We start from the raw sequence: 24,475 nt of genomic DNA on the forward strand, positions 1-24,475 counted from the left end.
CATTTTTGCCTCAAGATATTTTGATTTTCCTTTTGACTTGACCCAATGGGTATTCAGTTTCCATATATTTATAAATTTTCCAGTTCTCTTCCTATTACTGATTTCTAATTTCATGCCATTGTGGTCAGAAGAGATGCTTGATGTGATTTCAGTCTCCTTAAAGTGGTAAAGACTTGTTTTGTGGCCCACAATATGATCTATACTGGAAAATGTTTTGTGTGCACATGAGAAAAATGTGCATTCTGCTGCTTTGGATGGAATGTTCTGTATATGTCTGTTAGGTCCATTTTGTCTAGAGTGTTGTCAAGTCCTTTGCTTCCCTATTAGTTTTTCGTGTAGATGATCTATCAATTATTTGAAAATAGGGTCTTACAGTCTCCTATTATTATTGCATTGTAGTCTACTTCTTCCTTCAGTTCTGTTAATATTTGCTTTATATATTTAGGTGCTCCAATATCTAGTGTGTATATATTTACAATTGTTATATCCTCTTTAAGAATTGACCACTTTATTATTATATGAATAACCTCTTTGTCTCTTTTTTTTTGTTTTAATGTCCATTTTATCTGATAGAAGCAGAGCTTTTCTCACTCTCTTTTATTACCATTTGCATGGATTATCTGTTTTCCTCTTGTAACTTTCTGTCTAAGCGCATCCTCAAAGCTGAAATAAGTCTCTTGTAGGCAGCATATAGTTGGGTATTGTTTTTTAATCCATTCAGCCCCTCCATCTTTTGACTGGAGATTGTAATCCATTTAAATTCAATGTAATTGACATATAAAGACTTACTCCTACCATTTTGTTTTTCATTTTCTGGTTATTTTGTAGATCCTTTGCTCATTTATTACTTTCTTGCTATCTTCCTTTGTGATTTTATTATTTTGTCTGGCTGTATAATTTGATTCTTTTCTGTCTGTCTTTTGCGTGTCTACTGTAGGTTTTTACTTTGTAGTTACCATGTGACTTACATAAATCCTATTATAATTACAACAGTCTATTTTGATATCATAACACACTCACAGGAAGAACCATTTCAGGTTCATGGGAGCAAGAACTCACTACCTTAAGACCAACAGCAAGTCACCTCTGCAGGTAGAGCCCAAATGATTCAGACACCTCCTAATAAACTCTACTTAAACTTTCACCTCTCAATATTACCATGCTGAGAAATAAGGTTCCACATGAGTTTGGCAAGAACACTCATACCATAGCAAAACAAAGTAGACTTTAAGCCAAAAACTGTCACAAGGGACAAATAACATTATTTTTTAATGATAAAGGGATCAATTTATCAAGAGGATGTAACAATTAAAAGTATATATGCACCCAACATCAGAATGCCTAAATAAACCAAAGATTATTTCACATGAGATGAGAAATCCATAGCAATACAATAATAACAAGAGATTTTAATACTCTGCTTTCAACATTGGATAAATTAAGAAGACAGAAGATTAATCATGAAATTACTGGATTGCACTGTGATAACAGACATATACAGACCATTCCATCCAACAGCAGTAGATTATACATTTCTGTCTTATGCAAATGGGACATTCTCTAGGATAGACCATATGTTAGGCCACAAATAAATTTTAATAAATTTAAGAAGTTTGAAATCATATCTAGTATTGTTTTCAATCACAATGGCTGGAAACTACAAGTTAATAATGAGGAATGTGGGAAAATTAAAAAATATCTGGAAATCAATGTAATCTTGGCCAATGGGTCAAAGAAGAAATCAAAAGGGAAGTTAAAGAAAACCTTGGAACAAAGGAAAATGGAAACATGACATAGTAAAACCTGTGGGATGCAGCAAATGGAGTTCTGAGTTGGAAATGTACAGCTGCAAATGCCTATATGAAAAAAAAATCCCAAATAAATAACCTAACATTATTCCTTAAGGAACTAAAATAACAAGAGCAAATTAAAATCAAAGTTAGCAGAAGGAAGGAAATACCAAAATCAGAACAGAAACAAAGCAAATAGAGAATAGAAAAATCATCTAAAAAAATCAATAAAACTAAGAGTTCATTTTTTGAGGAAATAAAATGGACAAACCTTTAGCGAGACTAAAAAAAGAGAATATTCAAATAAAACAAAAAGGAAAGTGGAGACATTACTATAGATACCTCTGAAATAAAAAGAATTATGAGACTATTATAAATAATCATATGCCAGCAAATTGAAAAAACCTAAATGGAATGGTCAAATACCTAGAAAATTGCAACCTATTAATATTAATCAGGAAGAAAGAGGAAGCTGGAACATACCAATAACAAATAAAGACATTGAAGAGGTAATCAAAAACCTGCTAACAATGAAGAGCCCAACACCAGATGGCTTTATGGGTGAATTCTACTAAACAAACATATAAAGAAGAATTAGTATCAATACTCTTTAAACTCTGGAAATAAAACTAGAGAGAATACTCCCAAACACACTTAGTGAGGTCAGCGTCACCTTGGTACTGAAACCAGACAGAGATATCACAAGAAAACGACAGGTCAATTTCTCTGATGAACAATGATGTAAAAATCCTTAATAAGGTATTAGCAAACCAAATTTAAAAACACATGAAAAAGATTATACATCATCATTAAGTGGGCTTTATCCCTAGCACGCAAGGCTGGTTTAATAAATGCAATTCAATCAATGTGACACGTCATACCAATAGAATCAATTATGATAGCCTCATGATCATATTAATTGATGCAAAAAAAAACCATTTGATAAAGTTCAATATTCTTTTTTTGGATAAAAACTCTCACCAGTTTAGATGTAGAAATAAAGTTCCTAAATGTAATGAAGGCCATTTATGAAAAACCCATGGCTAACATTATAATCAATTGGAAAAACCAGAACATTTTTCCACTAAGATCCAGTACAAGACAAGGATACTCTCTCTTGGCATTTCTCTTTAACACAGTGCTGGAAGTACTAGCAAGGACTATCAGACAAAAAAAGAAACAGAAAAAGAAAAAACATGAAAATAGGAAAGGAACACATAAAATTGTCTGTATTTACAGATTACATGATTGTATCTGCAGAAAATCCTAAAGTGTTCACAAAAAAGTTAGAACTGACTGATTTCTGCAAAGTTACAGAATACTAAATCAATATACAAGAATCAATTGCATTTCTATATATTAACAACAAACTATCCAAAAAAGATATTTTAAAATTCCATTTAATAAGAGTGTCAAGAATAACTATTTAAGAATAAATTTAACTACGGAGGTGAAAAATCTGCAGACTGAATATTGTAAGACACTGAAGAAAGAAATTGAAGAAGACAACAATAAAGATATCCCATGCTATGTATCAGAAAAATCAATATGGTTAACATGTCCATACTACCCAAACCTATATACAATGTCAACACAATCTCTAACAAAATCTTAATGACATTCTTCACAGAAATAGAATAAACAATTCTAAAATTTGTATAGAGCCACAAAATATCCTGAGAGAGCAAAGCAATTATGAGAAAAAAAAAGTTGTAGGCAATAAACCTCTTGATTTAAAATTGTATTAAAAAGCTATAGAAATAATAATTTTAAAAAACTATGGTATTGGCACGAACACTGACACAGAGATCAGTGGTACAGAATACAGTGCCCAAAAATAAATGACAAACAATGTGGTGAACTAATTTTTGACAAGGGCACCAAAAGAATACAATGAGGAAAAGACAGTTTCTTCAATAAATGGTGCTGGGAAAACTGAATTTCCACATGCAAAAGGATGAAATGGACCCTTATTTTATGCCACTCAAAAACTCCACAAAAAATGGATAGGCTACCTAAATGTAAGACATAAAGCTATAAAACTTCTAAATGAGAACATAGAGCAATAGCTTCTTGACACTGACATATGTGATGAATATTTGGATATCATACCAATAGCCTGGGCTACAACAGCAAAAATAAACAAATGGGACAATATCTAACTAAATGTCTTCTGCACATCAAAGAAAATAATCAATGAAATGAAATAGCAACCTATGAATTAGGAAAATATATTGACAGATAATATAACTACTACCATCTACTAACTGTAGTATCTACAATTTATAAAGAATTCATACAACTCAAAGTAGAAAACAATCCAATTAACAAGCCAGTGACTTGAATAGATATTCCTTCAAAGAAGACATAGAAATATATGAAAAGACATGCAGGTATTTGAAAAGGTGCTCAACATCATTAATTTTTAGGGAAATGCAAATTAAAACCACTATGAATATCACCTCACATAGAATGGCTATTAAAAAGTCAAGAGGCTGGGCGCGGTGGCCGAAGCCTGTAATCCCAGCACTTTAGGAGGCTGAGACGGGCAGATGACGAGGTCAGGAGATCGAGACCATCCTGGCTAACACGGTGAAACCCCGTCTCTACTAAAAAAATACAAAAAAAAAAAAAAAAAAAAAAAAAAACCTAGCCGGGTGTAGTGGCAGGCGCCTGTAGTCCCAGCTACTCAGGAGGCTAAGGCAGGAGAATGGCATAAACCAGGGAGGCGGAGCTTGCAGTGAATCAAGAACCTGCCACTGCACTCCAGCCTGGGCGACAGAGTGAGACTCTGTCTCAAAAAAAAAAAAAAAAGTCAAGAGACAAACAAATTTGCTAAGCGTGTGCATAAATGGGAACCCTTATACACTATTGGTAAGAATGTAGACTGATGCAGCTATTGAGGAAAACAGTATGAGAGTTCCTAAAGAAATTTAAAACAGAACTACCATGTGACCCAGCAATCTCACTTTTGGGTATATTACCCAAAGGAAATGAAATCACCACATCACAAGGGTATCTGCACTCCCATGTTCATTGCAGTATTCTTCACAATAGCCAAGGTATAGAAACAGCCTAAGTGCTTACTGATTAATGAATGGATAAAAATATTTTGGTGTTTATGTAAAACAGAATATTATTTAGCTAATATTTTAAAAAAGGAGATCCTGCCATTTGCCCCACAATGTAGAACCTGGAAGGAATAATCCAGTGAAATAAGCCAGACACAGAAATAAAAATATTTCATGATCTCACTGATATTTGGAAAATAAGAAAAATCAAAGATACAGAAATGAACAATAAAACATTGATTACTGGGACCAGGCAAGGTGGGTGGAGTAGAGCATGAATGGGAAGATATAGGTTAGAGGTTATGAAGGAGCAGATACATAGGATGATCTAGTCTAAAGATCTAATGTACAACATGAAGGTACTAGTCAATAAAATTGTACTGTTAATAAAAGAATCAGGGACAGAAAATTTTGAAAGCAATAAGGGAAAGAAAGTTCCTCACATACAAGGGAAAGTGGTGGCTTTCAGTGGACTTTTCAACAAAAACTTTGCAAGTCAGGAGAGAGTCTAATCATGCAGTTGCCACTTGAAGAATATAAATTGAAGTACTTGGGTTCACTTACATATGGATTTTCATCTGCCTCTACCACTGCCAAGACCAATCCCACTTTTTCCTCCTTTTCCTCAGCCTACTCAACATGAAGATGACAAGAACAGCTCAGCCAAGCTTCTGATTCCGTGGAACATGGAGCACTTCATCAGTTTGGCCTCAGAAGGCACAACTGCTCTGGGGGACCTAAGCTTAGGGTCCCTGGAAGGTGGAGCATTGCCTCAGCTTTGGCACTGGAGAAAGAGGATGCTCTGGTAGGCTGAGACTTTGGGTCCCCAAGGGGTTGGGTGCTACTTCACTTTGGGTAACAGGGGGCGCAAATGCTCCAGTGGGTCAAGGCTTCAGGTCCTGCCCCTTTCTCTCTCTTCATCTGAAAAGGTTGCAATGTAAAATTTAACTCTTTCAATGGTTTCCTATAAACCCTGCAGCCTTTCTTCATTCTTTTTTCCTTTTGCTCCTCTGACTGGATACTTTCAACTGACCTGTCTTAGAGTTCACAGATTCCTTCTTCTGCTTGATCAAGTCTGCTGTTGACACTGTCTATTGCATTTTTTATTTCATTCACTGTATTCTTAAGTTCCAGAGTTCTGGTTTTTTAAATTCCTATTTCTTTATTGATCTCATTTTATTCAAGTATCTTTTTCTATTGTTTAGTTGTCTATCTGTATTCTCTTTTAGTTCACTTAGTTTCCTTAAAGCAACTATTTTGAATTCTTTATCAGGAAATTATTGAGTATCCATTTATTTTGGGTTACTAGAAAATTATTGCATTCTGTTGGTATCATGTTTCTTTGTTTTCCTTGTTTCTTTTTGCCTTGCATTAATGTCTGCACATTTGATGTAGTCACCTCTTCCAGAATTTACATGTTGGTTTTGGTGGGGAAAGAGCTTCAACTATGGGTGGATGTGAAGGCATTGGCTAGGTGAGGTGTCGTGTTTCTGGCTTGGTGAGCATGCAACAGCTTACATTTCCCATGCAGCTCTGTCAGATGAAGTCAGCATCAGTGAAAATTGCAGCATCCTCAGTCACCAAGGCTAGCGGTGTCTGCGATGGCTGTGAGGGTTGTTAGGGTCTTCAGTTAGAAAGGCTGCTGGGATCCTACTAATCTCTTTTTCTCCCATAGTGGAATTCATGCCCACAGATATTCCTAAAAATGCCAGGTTCAGTTTGTGGGCATCCTCGTGGTGGTGATGGTGGCATCAGTGTCTGATGTCTGGTGCCCACAAAGTGGCCATGGTGCCAGGAGTATGAATACACATGAAGAGTCAGTGGCTCCAGGGTCTGGGGCAGCAGGGACATTGGTGCCTGTGGTGCAGGTTCCTTTGTAGCAGCATTAATAATGGTGTGTGAGGCATGTGAACTTTTGGAGAAACGAGAAAATGAGGTCTAGAGAATAAATTCATGCAGAGCTCAGGAATCTGAGGTGGTGTTGCAGTGGGTCCAGTGTCATGGGTGCAGGTGTTTGCCCTGGGATCTGGGGTCCAGAGCATGGACATGTGCAAATTCACTGTTGCTCTCGAGTCCACAATGCTGATGCAGCTGCTGCAGCAGTGGCTCTGGTGTCCATATGAGGTGTTTATAGAGCAGCTGTAGAGCTAGAGTTTAAAGTGCAGACATGTGTGGAGTGAAAGTGGTTCCATGGTCCCAGGTGCAGGCTAGCTTGCTGTGGAAATGACTTTGGAATATGAAACACGAACATGCATGCTCCTGCAACAAAGCTGAGGCCTAGAATGTGGGTATGCAAATGGTGTGTGTGGCTCTGGAGTCTGTGGCATGCATGGTTTTGGATGCGAGTAGCCCTGGATAGCACAACAGTGGCTTCTTACTGAGGTTGGAGCACAGCAGTGTCTCTCTCTCTCTCTCCAGGAGGTCAAAACAGCAATGGCTGTTGGTTAACCATCTCAGTGGCAAGAGCCAGCAGTGTCCTCAAGACAAAAAGGATGAACACTAAGGGGACATCTGATGTGAAAGCTGCAGGGAGTGTGTGGCTGCCTCAGGAACTGTTGAAGTCCTTAGTAGAAAAGGCTGCTAGGATCCTTTGCAGAGCAGGCCACTGGAGACCAGAGTGGTACCTGCCTCATGACTGATTCTGATATTCTCCACCTTTCTTTGTTCCTAGGTGTATACAGACGTCTCACATATGTCAATCTCCCCAGAAATCCTTTCTGTGCAATTATTGGGTTTTGCTGTACTGTATTGCTGTAGGTTTTAAACATGACATTTAAGCCCTTCTAGGACTATTTTTGTTCATGGGTAGCAGTCTAACTATTTTGTGTGTGTGTGTGAGAGAGATAAAAGCTGATATAACCTAATCCACCATGTTGCTCATATCATTTATCTCTCCCACTTCTTATAAGGACACCAATCATATTGGATTAGAGCCCACCCATGTCATGCCATTTAACCTTAATTACCTCTTTAAAGATCACACCTCCAAATACAGTCACATTGTGAGGTGTAGTAGAGATTAGGAATTTACTTCAACATATGAATTTTGGGGAAGATACAATTCAGTTCATAACAGGTCTGTAGAACATTATTCTACCCTTCATCATGTTCTTTTCTTATTGTATCTTTGTATGAATGCTGCGGTCATTTCGTTTTTGTTTCTTATGTTTGAATTAATTTGATTTTTTATATAACTAGTAGGAGATTCTTACCTGTGTGTATATCCATAGGTGGTTTCTCAGGGTTATTTTCAAGTCTTTACCTCTCAAAGCCTCCCTCCATAAGGTATAAAACATTTTCTTATAAAAGTGATTTGGTTAGTAAAAACTGACATTAAGCAGTTTTTGGGAGGCCGAGACGGGCGGATCACGAGGTCAGGAGATCGAGACCATCCTGGCTAACCCGGTGAAACCCCGTCTCTACTAAAAAATAAAAAAAAAAAATTAGCGGGCGAGGTGGCGGGCGCCTGTAGTCCCAGCTACTCGGGAGGCTGAGGTAGGAGAATGGCGTGAACCCGGGAGGCGGAGCTTGCAGTGAGCTGAGGTCCGGCCACTGCACTCCAGCCTGGGTGACAGAGCGAGACTCCATCTCAAAAAAAAAAAAAAAAAAAAAAAAAAAAAAAAAAAAAAAAAAAAAAAATCAGGTAACATTTAGATAGACATATTTACAAGAACTATGTGAAAACAGTTAATAGCTTCTGGTGGTTAGTAATAATGACCTTATTAAAAAACGCCAGGAGGTCAGTCCAGGAACATGAAACTTAACTCTTTCAATGGTTTAACTCTTTCAACTCTTTCTCAACCTTAGTTTTAAACCCTAGTACTTACATCTCTTGATAAATGTTCTAGGATTGAGTTTTACTTTCCTTTAGCTTTTCAATCCTACCATTTTCACCTACACAGTGATTAAAAAACAGGTTTTCCTTGATTAATGTTCTCTGAGAAATTAAATTATTTCTAGATTTTTCCTAAATAATATTATTTGCTAATTAAATATAAGTAGTATTCTAAAAGCAGTTTAAAACATGTATGGTCCAAATATAGTACATACATGGTATGACTTTATTTCTGTGACATTTCCATAATAATTTTCCATAATATTTCCATAACAATTCCATTGCTTATAAGATATTGGCTTCTAAATTTAATAAGTAATTAATTATGGTAAAATGAAATTTTCAGAAGAAAGTAAATAACATTTATTTTAACACATGGGTATTGCCATGGCATGCTTTGTGAGAAAAAGAACCACCAATATTTTTGGATGGAATAAATAAAATACTGCAACCCCAAAATTTTAGAAACCAAAACAGTGATCAATATTTAAATGATAAATTCATACCTGAACACCAAAGAAAAATGGTATTCCCTAGATCTTCTTTAAATTCATCATTAAAGAGGTAACTAGATTCTGGAAATGCTTCATGGAATGTTGCATATATGGCTTGTGCCAAACAATCAGGATATATCTACCAAAATAAAATCATATCAGATTAATTTTATATTTTTAAATTTTAATATATGTCAGCTGCGAAAGAAATTATTATTTTTAAATTTGCCTTACAATTTATTAACCAAATAAAAATTCGCCATTTTTTAAATTCTAAAATCACATTTATATAAATTAATGTACATCACTATGCCTGAAAGCCAAATTTGAACTGGAATATGTTTCAGTAAGGAGCAATGCCACCCTCTCCACTCCCTCCAACCACCTGGAAATTAAATTTCTTTGGTTTCCTTATGATTTTTAATTTTAGTTTTTAAAACTAGTTACGTATTTATTTAATATTTTTAACTTTTATTTTATCTTCAAGGGTACATGTGCAGGTTTCTTATATAGGCAAATTGCACGTTAAGGAGGCTTTGTGAACAGATTATTTCTTTTTATAAACACTAGTACAATTTATTGAGAAAGTAAGTCTGAGTCACAGCCAGTGGAGGGAGAAGAAGATGAAATTATTGGGTTGGATTGTTGTTGTTGTTTTAAAAATTTATTTTGATTTCAATAGTTTTTGGGGAACAGGTGGTGTCTGATTGCATGGAAAAGTTCTTCAGTGGTGATTTCTGAGATTTTGATGCACTCATCACCTGAGCAATGCACACTGTACCCAATTTGTAGGCTTTTATCCCTCGTGTCCCTCCCATTCCCATCCCCCCCATCCTTCCCCCTGAGTCCCCAAAGTCCATTATATGCATGCCTCTGCATTCTTATAGCTTAGCTCCCGCGTATAAGTGAGACCATGTGATGTTTGGATTTCCATTCTTGAGTTACTCCACTTACAATAATTGTCCCCAGCTCAATCCAGGTTGCTGTGAATGCCATTATTTCATTCCTTTTAATGGCTGAGTAGTATTCATATATATATACACACCACATTTTCTTTATCCATTTGTTGGTTGATAGGCATTTAGGCTGGTTTCATATATTTGCGATTGCAAATTGTGCTGCTATAAATATGCGTGTGCAAGTGACTTTTTCATATAATGTCTTCTTTTTCTCTAGGTAGATACCCAGTAGTGGGATTGCTGGATCAAACAGTAGTTCTACTTTTAGTTCTTTAAGGAATCCCATACTGTTTTCCATAGTTGTTTTATTAGTTTACATTACCACCAGCAGTGTAAAAGTGTTCCCTTTTCACCACACCCATGCCAACATATATTTTTTTGGATTTTTTAATTATGGCAATTCTTGCAGGAGTAAAATGGTATCATATTATGGTTTTGATTTGTATTTCCCTGATAATCAGTGATGTAGAGCGTTTTTTTCATATGTTTGTTGGCCATGTGTATATCTTCTTTTAAGAAATGTCTACTCATGTCCACTGTCCACTTCTTAATGGAATTATTTGTTTTTTCTTGCTGATTCATTTGAGTTTCTTGTAGATTCTGGATATTAGTCCTTTGTCGGATGCATAGTCTGCAAACATTTGCACCCACTCAGGAGTCTGTTTACTTTGCTGATTATTTCTTTTGTTGTGCAGAAGCTTTTTAGTTTAATTAAGTCTCACCTAATTGTTTTTGTTGAATTTGCTTTTGGTTTCTTGGTCATGAACTCTTTGCCTAAGCCAATGTCTAGAAGAGTTTTTCCAATGTTATCGTCTAGAGTTTTTATGGTTTCAGGTCTTAGATTTAAGTCTTTGAGTCATCTTGAGTTGACTTTTGTATAAGTTAAGAGACAAGTATCCAGCTTTATTCTTCTACATGTGGCTTACCAATTATCCCAGAACCATTTGTTAAATAGGGTGTCCTTTCCCCACCTTACGTTTTTGTTTGCTTTGTCAAAGATCAGTTGGCTCCAAGTATTTGGCTTTATTTAAGTGTTTAATATGCTGTTCCATTTGTCTACATACCTATTTTTAAACTAGTACCATGGTGTTTTGGTAACATAGCCTTGTAGTATAATTTGAAGTTGGGTAATATGATGCTTCCAAATTTATTCTTTTTGCTTAGTCTTACTTTGGCTGTGTGGGCTTTTTGGTTCCATATGAATTTTAGGATTTTTTCTAGTTCTGTGAAGAAAGACGATGTTATTTTTATGGGAATTGCATTGAATTTGTAGGTTGCTTTTGGCAGTATGATCATTTTCACAAATTGGTTCTACCCATCTGTGAGCATGGGATATGTTTTTGTTTGTTTGTCTCATCTATGATTTGTTTCAGCAGTGTTTTATAGTTTTCCTTGTAGGGGTCTTTCATCTCCTTGGTAAGGTATATTCCCAAGTTATTTATGTATTTATTTATTTTATATTTGCAGCTGTTGTAAAAGGGACTGAGTTCTTCATTTGATTCTCAGCTTGGTTGTTGTTGGTATATAGCAGTGCTACTTATTTGTGTATATTGATTTTGTATCCTGAAACTTTAGTGAATTAATTTGTCAGATATAGGAGCTTCTTGGATGAGTCTTTAGGGTTTTCTAGTATACAATCATATCATCAGAAAAGAGTGACAGTTTGACTTCCTTTTTGCTCATTTGGATGCCCTTTATTTCATTCTCTTGTTTGATTGCTCTGGCTAGAACTTCCAGTATGTTAAATAGAAGTGGTGAAAGTGGGCATCCTTGTCTTGTTCCAGTTCTCAGAGGGAATGCTTTCAACTTCTCCCCATTCAGTATAATGTTGGCTGTGTATGTGTCATAGGTGACTTTATTACCCTGAGATATGTCTCCTCTATGCCAATTTTGCTGAGGGTTTTAATCATAAAGTGATGCTGGATTTTGTCAAATACTTTTTCTGCATCTATTGAGATAATCATATGGTTTTTAATTTTGTTTTTGTGACGTATCACATTTATTGACTTGGGTATGTTAAACCATCCCTGCATCCCTGTTATGAAACCTACTTGATCATGTTAAGTAGGTTATTATATTTTTATATTTTTATTATATATTTATATTTTTGATATTATATATTATTTTATTTTTATAAAATTATATATTTTTGATATACTGTTGGAATCGGTTAGCTAGTATTTTGTTTAGGATTTTTGCATCTATGTTCATCAAGAATATTGGTCTGCAGTTTTCTTTTTTTGTTATGTTCTTTCCTGGTTTTGGTATTACGGTGATACTGGTTTCATAGAATGAATCATGGAGGAATCCCCCTTTCACTATCTTTTGGAATAGTTTCAGTAAAATTGGTATCAATTCTTCTTTAAATGTCTGATGGAATTCAGCTGTGAATCCATCTGATCCTGAAATAATTTTTTGGCAATTTTTAAATTACTGTTTCAATCTCATTACTTGTTATTGCTCCATTCAGAGTTTCTATTTCTTCCTGATATAATCTAGGAGAGTTGTATATTTCCTGGAATTTATCCATCTCCTTTAGATTTTGTAATTTGTGAGCATAAAGGTGTTCACAGTAGCCTTAAAAGATCTTTTGTATTTCTGTGGTATCGGTTGTAATATCTCCCATTTTGTTTCTAATTGAGCTTACTTGGATCTTCTATCTTCTTGCTTAATCGTGCTAATGGTCAAATTTGTTAATCTTTTCAAACAATCAACTTTTTGTTTTGTTGATTTTATATTTTTTGTTTTTTTTTATATATTTTTTATATTTTATATCTTTTATATTTTTTGGTTTCAATTTCATTTAGTTCTGCTCTGATCTTTGTTGTTGATTTTCTTCAGCTGGGTTTGGGATTGGTTCGTTCTTGTTCCTCTAGTTCCTTGAGATGTGACCTTAGATTGTCTCTTTGTGCTTTTTTAGGCTTTTCGATATAGACATGTAATGCTATGAACCTTCCTCTTAGCACTGCTTTTGCTGTGTCCCAGAGGTTTAGATAGGTCATGTCAGTATTATTATTCAGTTCAAAGAATTTTACAATTTTTATCTTGATTTCATTGTTCAAAGATCATTCAGGAGCAGATTATTTAACTTCCATGTATTGGTATCATTTTGAGGGTTCCTTTTGGAGTAATTTCTAATTTTATTCTACTGTGGTCTGAAAGAGTACTTCATACAATTTTGATTTTCTTAAATTTATTGAGACTTGTTTTGTGGCCTACCATATGATCTCACCAGAAGGGAGCAGGAGTAGATACCCTTATATCAGACAAAATAAACTTTAAAGCAACAGCAGTTTAAAAAGACAAAGAGGGACATTTATATAATGATAAAGCAATCAGTCCAACAGGAAAATGTCACAACCATAAATTTATATGCATTTAACATGGGAACTCACAAATTTGTAAAACAATTGTTACTAGGCACAAGAAATTAGATAGATAGCAACACAATAATAGCGGAGGACTTCAATACTCCACTGACAACACCAAACAGGTCATCAAGATGGAAAGTCAACAAAGAAATAATGCACACAAATTATGCCCTAGAACAAATGGACTTAACAGATATTTACAGAATGGTCTACCAACAACTTCAGTATATACATTTTCTTCACATGGAATTCCAGTACTACGTTGAACAACTGGTGACAGTGCATATCCTTGTCATGTTCCAGATCTTAGAGGAAAAACTTTCAGTTTTTCCCCATTCAACATGATACTAGCTCTGAGTCTGTCATATATGGTTTTTATTATGCTGAGGTATATTCCTTATATCACCAATTTTTTGATAATTTTTATCATGAAGGGATATGGAATTTTATCAAGCACTTTTTTTCAGCATCAATTGAAATGATCATATGGTTTTTATCCTTCATTCTGTTAATATGATGTATCACACCGATTGATTTGCATATGTTGAACCATCCTTCCACTTTAGGAATAAATGCCAGTTGGTATTGATGAATGATCCTTCTAATGTATTGTTGAATTTGGTTTGCAGTATCTCGTTGAGGATTTCTGCATCAATATCCATCACTGATACTGATCTGTGGTTTTCTTTTCTTGATGTGCCTTTGTCTAGTTTTGGTATCCAAATAATACTGCCTTGTAGAATGAGCTTGGGAGTATTCCCTCCTCCTCTTTTTCTTTGAAATAGTTTGAGTAGAATTCATATTAGTTCTTCTTGGAATGTTTGATAGAATTCAGCAGTGAAGCCAGCAAGTCCTGGGCTTTTCCTTACTGGGATACTTTTTAATATGGCTTTGATCTCATTACTTTGTTCAGAATTTGAATTTGTTCCAGGTTCAATCTTGGGAGGTGGTAATATTTAGAAATCTGTCAATTTCTTCTAGATTTTCTAATTTATTGGCATACAGTTGCTCATGGTAGCAACTAATAATCCCTTGACTTTCTGCAGTATCAGTTGCAATGTCTCCTTTTTCATTTCTGATTTTATTTGTGTCTTGTCTTTTTTACTTAGTCTGACTAATGGTTTGTCAACTTTTTCTAACTTTTCAGAAAACAAACTTGTTTTATTGATCTTTCTTGTCAGTTGTTTCCATTTCAATTTTTTCTTCTACTAATTTGGGTTTGGTTTGCTCTTGCTTTTCTAATTATTTAAGACACATGGTGAGACTGTTTCTTTTAAGTTGTTCTTTATTGATGTAGGCACTTACAGCTATAAATATGCCTTTTAATACTGCTTTCACTCTATTCCATAGATTTTGGCATGTTGTGTTTCCATAATCATTTGTTTAAAGAGATTTTTCAAATTCTTTCTTAATTTCTTCATTGACCCACTCGTCATTAGGAGCATATTGTTTAATTTCCACGTGTTTGCTTTCCAAATTTCTTTTCGTTATTCATTTTCACATATATTTTTACATTGTTATATCCTCTTGCTGAATTGACCCCTTTATTATTATATAATAACCTTCTTTGTTTCTTCTTACAGTTTCTGTATTTAAGTCTATTTTGTCTAAGTATAGCAACTCCTCCTTTTTGGTTTCCATTGGCATAGAGTATCTTTCTTCATACCTTTATTTTCAGTCTACGTGTATCTTTATAGGTGAAGTGTGTTTTTTGTCAGCAATAGAACAATGAGTCTTGTTTTTTCATCCATTCAGCCAGTCTTTTAATTAGAGTTTAGTCCACTTACACTCAATATTATTATTGATAAGGGCTTACTTCTGTGATTTTGTTATTTGTTTTCTTGTTGTTCTGTGATCTTCTCTTCCTTCTTTCTTTGCTCCTGTCTTCCTATAGTGAACATGATTTTTCTCTGGTGACATGCTTTAGTTTCTTGCTTTGTATTTTTTGTGTATGTACTGTGTGTTTTTTGGTTTGAGGTTACCATGAGGCTTGCAAATACTATTTTAAGACCCATATTTTAACCTGGTAACAACATAACACTATTTCCATAGACAAACTAATAAAAACTCAACGTTTTAAATTTGGCCCCCCACTTTTTAACTTTTTGTTGTTTCTATTTATATCTTACTTTATTATGTCTTAAAAAGTTGTTGAAATTATAATTTTTTAATGGTTCCTCCTTTATTTAGTCTTTCTACTTAGGATAAGGGTAGTTTATACAACAGCTGCAGTGTTTTAATATTCTGTGTTTTTTCTGTGTACTACTACCAGTGAGTTTTGTAAATGTAAGTGATTATTTATTGCTTATTAATGTTTTTTCTTTTTGATTTGAGTCCTCTCTTTAGCATTTCTTGTAGGATAGGTCTGGTATTAATGAAATCCTCAGCTTTTGTGTGGGAATATCTTTATCTCTCCTTTATGTTTGAAGGATATTTTTACCAGATATACTACTTTAGGGTAAATGTTTTTGTTCCTTCAGCACTTTAAATATATCATTCCATTCTCTTCTGGCCAGTAAGGTCTCCACTGAAAAGCCTGCTGCCAGATGTATTGGAGCATTATTGTATGTTGTTTGTTTCTTTTATATTGCTACTCTCAGGATCCTTTCTTTATCCTTGACCTTTGGGAGTCTGATTATTAAACATCTTAAGTAATTTTCAGGTTAAACCTGCTTAGTGTTCTATAACCTCCTTGTACTTGGATACTGATATTTTTCTTTAGGTTTAGGAAATTGTCTATTATCTCTTTCAATGATCTTTCTACCCCATCTCTCTACCTCCTTTTTAAAGCCAATAACCCAGATTTGCCCTTTTGAGGCTATTTTCCAGATCCTATAGGCATGTTTCATTGTTTTTTATTCTTTTTTCTTTTGATTCCTTCGTGTGTTTTCAAATAGCCTATCTTCAAGCTAATTCTTTTTTCTGCTTGATCCATTCTGCTATTTAAGAACTCTGATGCATTCTGCAGTGTGCCCATTGCATTTTCAGCTCCAGAATTTCTGCTTCTTTTTATTTCTATTTCTTTGTTAAATTTATCTGATATAATTCTGATTCCTTCTCTGTGTTACTCTGAATTGATCTGAGTTTCTTCAATGCAGCTATTTTTAAATCTCGTCTGAAAGGTCACATATCTCTGTTTTTCCAAGACTGGTCCCTGGTGCCTCATTTAGTTAATTGCTGAAGTCTTTTCATGGATGTGTTGATGCCAGTTGATGTTCTTTCGTGTCTGGGCATTAAAGAGTTAGGTATTCATTATAATATTCACTGTCTGCGCTTATTTGTAGCTGTCCTACTTGGGAAGGCTTTCCAGATACTTGAAATAACTTGGGTGTTGTGATATAAGCTGTATCTACTTTAAGGGACACCCCAAGCCCAGTAACACTGTGGTTCTTGCAGACTTGTGGAGGCAATTCTCTGAATTACCAGGCAGAGGCTTTTGTTCTCCTCTCTTACTTTCTCCCAAACATACAGAATCTCTCTTTCTGTTCTGATACCTAAAGATGTAGGTGGAGTGACATAAACACTCCTGTGGCTATCACCATTATGACTGCATTGGGTAAGACCTGAAGCCAGAACAGTGCTGGGTCTCACTGAAGGCCTGCAGCAATCACTCCCTGACTACTGTATATGTTTGCTCAAGGCCCTGGGGCTCTACAATCAGCAAGTGGCTAAGCCAGCCAGGCCTATGTCCTTCCCTTCAGGGTGGCGAGGTTCCCCAGGCCCCTGGTAGGTCCAGGTGTGCTGCCTGGGAGCCAGAGACTACAGAAAAAAACCTTAGTGCTGGCACTCAAACCACAAGATGCAGTCCTTCCCACTCTTCCCTCCCCTTTCAAAAGGCACAGTCATCTCACCCTGTAGCCACTGCCACACCATGCCATGAGTAATATTGCCAGACTATCAGCCAATCTTTCCTTAAGGGCCACAGGCTCTTAAATCAGCTCTTACTGAATGCCGCCTGGCCTGGGACACAACCTTCAGGGAAGTGGGCTCCTCTCTGGCCCAGGGCAGGTTGAGAAATGCTGCCCAAGAGTCAAGTCCTGGAATCAGGGACCCCAAGAGCCCACCTGGTGCTCTTCCTGCCTGTGGCCATGTTGCAACCTGAAGCCAGCAAGTCTCAGAGTATCACCCAGGGCCCTCACTGTAGTACTTGGGTATTGCTGCTAGTTATTCAGGGCTCAAGGGCTCTTCAGTTAGCAGGTGATAATGCTGCCAGGACTGGGCCCTTTCCTTCAAGGCAGTGTGTTCCATTTTTGCCCATGGTGTGTCTAGAAATGTCATCTGGAAGCTAGGGCCTGGAATAAGGGCCTCACATCTCTGTCTGATGCCCTATCCTGCTGGAGCTGAGCTGGTATCCAAGATGCAAGTCAAAGTCCTCCCCACTCTTCCCTCTCCTTTCCTCTAGCAGAAGGAAGGAGTCTCTTTTGGAGCTGCAAGCTGTGCAGCCTGGGGTTATGAGAGAGGTGATGCCAGTACTCCCTTGGCTGCCCCTACTGATGTGTCAACATGTTGCTTGCACACTCCAGTCCATTGTCTCTGGACCTAGTTTAGTAATAGGTCTTGCTTAAGAGTCGCAGTCCTTATGGCCCAGACTTTCAGATTTACTTGGAGACACAGAATGTGTAGCCCTCTGTGGCAAGGTTTACAGGTTCTCAAGTTCTGACCACTGGGATCCACAATTCCCCTCTGTCTAGGGCTGGTTTAAATGCTCCCTCTGTGGGCCGGTATCAGCTGAGTTTGGTTTGGTTTTCTTTCTGCTCTAACAGGACAGCACTGATTAACTGCCTCACAATGTTGTGTTCTCCTTTCCCCAGCACCCAGAAATGCTCTCTGCACTACACTGCCACTGCTGGGGGTTGGGGAGGGGTGGTGTTGGTGATTTCGGACTGCTTTTCCTATCTCTTCAGTGCCTCTTTCAGTGATATTAAGCTATAAACCAGGCACTATAAGTACTTGCCTGATTTTTGTTTTTTATGAAGGTGTTTTTTTCTGGGTAGACAGTTGTTAACTTGGTGTCCTTGTGGGGGGACAATCAGTGAGGCTTCTATTCTGCCATTGTGCTCTGCCTCTGCCTGTTTTATCTTCAAGTAGAATAGCAACTTCTGCTTTTTTCCCATTTGCTAAGAGATTTTTCTACATTCCTTTACTTTGAGCCTATGGGTATCATTGTATGTGAGATTGGTCTCTTGAAGACAGCATGCAGTTGGGTATTCTTTATTCAACTTGCCACTCTGTCCCTTTTAATTGAGGCATTTAGCCCATTTACATTCAAGATTATTATTGATATATGCAGATTTAATCCAGTCATTGTGTTTTTAGCTGGTTATATGCAGACTTCTTTATGTGATTGCTTTATAATGTCGTTCGTTTAGTGGTCAATAAAAATCTTTCCTTTCCATATTTAGCACTCTCTTCAGGACCTCTTATAAAGCCGATTTGTTGGTAGTGAATTCCCTTAACATTTGCTTATCTGAAAAGGATCTTATTTCTCCTTCACTTACGAAGTTTAGTTTTGCTGGATATTAATTCTTGTTTGGAAATTCTTTTAAGAATGCTGAATATAGGCCGCCAATCTCTTCTGGGTTGTAGGGCTCTTGCTGGAAGGTCTGCTGGTAAATTGGTGAGGTTTCCTTTGTAGGTGATTGCCTCTTCTCTCTAGCTGCCATTAATGTTTTTCTTTCATGTCAACCTTGGAGAATCTGATGACTATGTGTCTTGGAGATGGTCTTCTTGTATAGTATTTTGTAGTTCTTCACATTTCCTGAATTTGAATGTTGGCCTCTCTAGCGAAGTTGGGTAATTTTTCATAAACAATATTCTGAAATGTTTTCCATGCTGCTTGCTTTCTCTCCCTTTTTCAGGGATGTCAATGAGTCATAGATTTGGTATCTTTACATAATCCCGTATTTCTAGAAGGTTTTGTTCATTCATATTTATTGTTTTTTCTCTATATTTGTCCGACTGGTTGATTTTGGAGAATCAGTCTTTGAGCTGTGAAGAGTCTTTCCTCAGCTTGGTCTATTCTGTGTTAATACTTGCAACTATATTCTGAAATTCTTGAAGTGAGTTTTTCAGCTGTATCAGTGCTTCTTCTTTTTTAAAATGGCCATTTTGTCTTTTACCACCTGTATAATTTTATTGCATTCCTTAGAATCCTTGGATTGAGTTTCAATGAATTCTTTTTAATCTGTATTCTAAATTCTATATCTAGAATTAGGTTATTATTGATATACGCAGATTTGACTGGCTCATTGAGTTTGGCAAGTGACCCAGGAACCATTTCATCCTGACTGAGAACCATTGCTGGGGAACTAGTATAGTTATTTGGAGGTAAGCAGTCTATCTTTTTGAGATCCCAGAGTTCTTGCACTTACTCCTTCTCATCTTTGTGAGCTGATGTTTCTTCAATCTTTAAAGTTGCTTTCTTTGGATTTTTTTTTTCTTTTATTTGATTTTGTCACGGGTTTAATTGTGGTATAAGGTGGGTTCAGTTTATTGACTTTGTTTCTGAAAGAAATTAGAAAGCTGTACAGCTCAGCCCAGCACTCCTGGGCAGGATGCTCCAACTCTGGAGAGCTGGTATCCTGCCCCAGCTTTGTTCCCTGGCCCCTTGAGGTTAGAAACCTGCTGTGCTGGTGGGCCAAAGTGTTCTTGGGCCACAGGCCACAACACTCTGATGTGTGGTGCCAGCGAAAGCACTTCAACAGACAGGGGCCATTCTGCTGGAACTCTTGATGGTCAGGCACTGTTTGTCACTGCAAGAGCTTTAATGTAGGCCCCCAGGAGGCAGCCCATTTGGTCATCCAATGACATACCGCAAGCAACCATGGACAGGCTGGACCAAAGGAGAGGCTGGTAGACGGGGTCACTCAGGTCAGACTGGCCCATCTCCCAGGCAAGGATATCCTGCTCTGTTCAGGTCTGACAGTTCCCCTAAAATGAAAGTATCCTAGGGCAGCATGGTAAGCCTTCAGGTATGGGCACTCCTGTTGTGCTCCATCACAGACATTCCCCCACTAATCCCTCTGGCCTCTGCACAGGCTAGAGTTCTGCCCCACCATATATCCAACCAGCTCTCCCTGCTAGCTCAAGTGTCCATAGGGGTCACTGGTCCTTTGTTGCCAGGATTCCAGAGGTCCCTGGTGAGAGTGGGTTGCCCCTTGCCTGCTCACTTCACCTCTTCCCCAGGAGTCACTGGGGCCAGGAAGAAGTCCCCATGCATGACAGCCCCATGCAGAGTTCCCATATTCCTCTCCCTCCAGCCCAGCATGTGTGTTCTCTCTACAGCCACTCTCAATGCCTTCCCTCTGATGACATGCTCAGAGTGCACCAGTCTTCCCAATATCCCAGTCCCTTGGTAGCAGATATTCCTCCTGATTGCATCTAGTCAGCCACCTTAGAAATTATTATTTACTTTATGAAATACACATGTCTTTTTTTCTTATAACTTGCTTTTGGCCATTTTATTACTTCTTTGTACCTTTAATAGAGGGCCATAAACAAGTAAGAGTTAAAAATCCAGTCAATCTGACAATGTTTTGTGAAAAAAACTTAATTCAGATAGAGAATAAAACTAACAATTAAGGCTTCATAATTATTCATTTCACTTAACTTTGCTGTTGCTATCCTCTTTTAGAAAGTCATGTATAAAGGAGTTTAAGATGGCAGATGGGAAGCAGCTAGTATACGCTGCTCTCATGGAGATCAAACAAACTGGTGAGTAAATACTAGTACCTCAAGTGGATTGTCAACGAGATCCCATGAAGACTCACCAAGGAAGCAACAGGACCAACAAAGTACAAAGAGGATTGAAGCCAGGGAGCTGCCCACCCAGAACTGATGTAGAGTTGGGGGAAGCTCCCTAATGCAGGGAAAGGTGAGTGAGTGAGAGTCCTGAGGGGATCTATACTTCTGTGATAGACCTTTGCAATCCCAGACATGAGAGATATTCCTGACCCCCAGGAGCCTCCAGATTGAGACAAAGAGCCACCTAGAGTCTTTGCAGAAGAACCATTCAAGCCCACCTGGAGCCCTACAGGCCTTGAATCCCTGAGTAGTGCAGTGCCATCTGCTGTAGCCCCAACAGAGGCTACAGTCATGGTGCAAAGAAGCAGCCAGACTGCCCCACTGCTCCTCAGTAGGCAATGCTTGCCAGCATGGGGTTCCAGCAGAGTGGTCCCACCCCTACCTGAACCTGGGTGGTCACGGCTCTGAGCTTCTCCAGGAAGTACACAGGCTACAGACTATGTGACCACCTATCCCCACTGCTCCTCACCAGGCAGGGCTTGCTGACTTGGGCTCCTAATGTGGCAGCCCCAACTTTGCCTGAATACTGTGGGTGGTCACAACTGCATTTCTCCAGGAAGTACCAAGACTGAAGACCGTGTGACCCCTACCCACACTGCTCCTTGCAAGGCAGGGCTTGTCAACTTGGGTTCCCAGTGCAGCAGCCCTGGATCCACCTAAACACCTGTTGTCCATCACAGGTCTGCATTTCTCTGTGACAAAACTCCAAAAGGTAACAAACAAGGCTTGGCACCTTTGCATTGTTCTGACAGTGAAGTCCAGCACTGCTTGGGTAAGAGTGAAGTACAAGTGTGCCATGTGCCCCACAGCTGCCAGTCTCCACTGCCCCAGCTGAGGGATCTTCCCCTCCTCAGTGAAAGGCCCACTGCACAGCCAACCTTACCCTACTTGAACATTTCATCTGCAGTCCAGAGCCATTCTGAAAACCCAACTCCCACAAGTTTGTGATATTCCTTTTGGTTCCCCCCCACCTAAGTGTTCTGCCTGCCCCTGGTTTCCATCATCTAAGCATTCTACCTGCCGCCACCTAAGAGTTTGGCCAGTGATCCAGGGACCAACCCGCCACTCTTCACCACAACCAACATTTGAACTTTGGGTTCCCCTGATTCTGGCACAGCCCTTTCAGGACTCATACCCACTGTTCTGCAAGCCATCTAGGAGCCTGGGAACTACCTACCTATACCCTATCTACCCTGTTCCAACTCTACAGGCACTGGACCACTTCCCCAGGGCCTGAAGTCAGGTTGACCTAACCAGCCACCACCACCAGAACAAAAACTCACTCATGTGGGCCCAAAGGTGAAGACTGCCCCCCACCCACCCACCATTTACAAGCAGCAGCAGTACTGTTACACTGGCAAATAGGTAAGCCATAAAACTGTCTGAACAGGTTCAGAGATTAAATTATGCCCTGAAACAACTCCCACAGATAGCCACAAAGCAGGTATTTATTGTGGCTCTCAACCTCACTGTAGTCCAGAGATAGATTAGAATATGAATCTAAACTAGGAGTCATGAGCCCTGGAACAGTTGTGTAATAGGAAAACAGATCAAGTTCCTGCCTATGTAGGACAAGAAGCTGGTGCAGCCATCTCAACTCCCTGCAAAGTCTTTAGTGCACTTCATAAGGAACTCCTCCCATTAACCCTCATCAGGGCAGGTGCCTGTGCTTGCTATTTGTGTATCTGTGGGAAAGCAAGGGGCTCCAGCTTGATGCAGCTGTGTCTCTCCAACCCCACAGAACGGAAAGCTTAGCTTACAGCACCAGGTACTCCAATGTCCAGTCCTTCACTTGAAACAACAGAGAGCACCTCAATAAACAAAGATCAGGTACATACCTACCTGCTTATGTTGCAACTGGCTCTCACCTGAAAGCATTATTAACCAACTTGTAGGTCAAACTGCACAGCTCAATATAAAACCAGCCCACAGAAGTGCATAAAGAAATAGAAGCAAAGCCAAAACACCGTAAGGCAATAGAGGCAAAGCCAAAAGACCCACCCACTCCTCTCCAGATGAGCAGGAACTAGCATAAGAATTCTGACACCATGGGCCGGGTGCGGTGGCTCACGCCTGTAATCCCTGCACTTTGGGAGGCTGAGGTGGGCAGATCACAAGGTCAGGAGTTCGAGACTAGCCTGACCAACATGGTGAAACCCCGTCTCTACTAAAAATACAAAAATTGGCAGGGCATGGTGGCACATGCCTGTAATCCCTGATACTCAGGAGGCTGAGGCAGGAGAATCACTTGAACCTGAAAGGTGGAGGTTGCAGTGAGCTGAGATTGTGCCACTGCATTCCAGCCTGGGTGACAGAATGAGACTCCAAGACTGTCTCCAAAAAAAAATTCTGACACCAAAAATATCTGAATGTTGCAACACCACCAAAGGATCACTCTAGTTCCTCTGCAATGGTTCCTGACCAAAAAAGAAACTCAGAAATGACAAGTAAGAATTTAAAGCATGGATTGCAAGGAAGCTCAATGAGATTCAAGAAAAGATTAAAAATCAACACAAAGAAACTTCTAAAGCAATCCAGGAAATGAAGGAAGAGCTAAACATCATGAAAAGAAATCAATTAGAGCACTGGAAATAAAAATCTCACTGAAGAAATTTCAAAATACTACTGAAAGCTTTATCAACAGTCTAGACGAAGCAGAAGAAAAACTTTCAGAGCTTGAAGACCAGTATTTTGAACTAACCCAGTCAGACAAAAATAAAGAAAAAATAATTTAAAAAATGAACAAAGTATCAAAAATGGGATTATGTAAAGCAACCAAACGTATGAATTACTGGTATTCCTGAAAGAGAAGGAGAACAAGTTCACAACCTGGAAAACATATTTGAAAAAATAATTCAAGAAAAATTTCCTAATTTTGCTAGAGATATAGACATTCAGATTTAAGAAATCAAGAGAACACCCGCCAGATACCATACAAAATGAATATCATGAAGGCATACAGTCACCAGAGTGTCTAAGGCCAATGCTAATAAAAATATCTTACAGTCACCTAGAGAAAATGGTCAGATTATGTATGAAGGGAATCCCATCAGGCTTACAGCAGACTTCTCAGCAGAAACCTTTCAAGCCAGAATAGATTAGAGGTCTATTTTCAGCACTGTCAAAGAAAATGAATTCCCACCAAGAATTTC

The 24,475-nt window shown here is 38.1% G+C and overlaps 2 protein-coding genes across 5 annotated transcripts in view; one reads left to right on the forward strand and one right to left on the reverse strand.

Annotated features, from left to right (window-relative positions):
* Nucleotides 1–24,475, reverse strand: part of FAM227B (family with sequence similarity 227 member B) — a 307,689-nt gene that overhangs the window by 217,117 nt on the left and 66,097 nt on the right. For all 4 annotated transcript variants that reach the window (XM_030931652.1, XM_030931653.1, XM_010356628.2 and 1 more), the window contains exon 10: nucleotides 9,203–9,329. In XM_030931652.1, the coding sequence (XP_030787512.1) occupies nucleotides 9,203–9,329 (127 nt within the window). The remainder of the gene's footprint in view (nucleotides 1–9,202; nucleotides 9,330–24,475) is intronic.
* DTWD1 (DTW domain containing 1) overlaps nucleotides 1–24,475 on the forward strand; it is a 161,773-nt gene that overhangs the window by 46,600 nt on the left and 90,698 nt on the right. Inside the window, exon 2 of the mRNA XM_030931655.1 lies at nucleotides 5,491–5,666. The gene's annotated coding sequence lies outside the window, so the exon portion shown is untranslated. The remainder of the gene's footprint in view (nucleotides 1–5,490; nucleotides 5,667–24,475) is intronic.

Source organism: Rhinopithecus roxellana, chromosome 5, assembly GCF_007565055.1.
Source record: "Rhinopithecus roxellana isolate Shanxi Qingling chromosome 5, ASM756505v1, whole genome shotgun sequence".
NCBI classification, from domain to species: Eukaryota; Metazoa; Chordata; class Mammalia; order Primates; family Cercopithecidae; genus Rhinopithecus; species Rhinopithecus roxellana.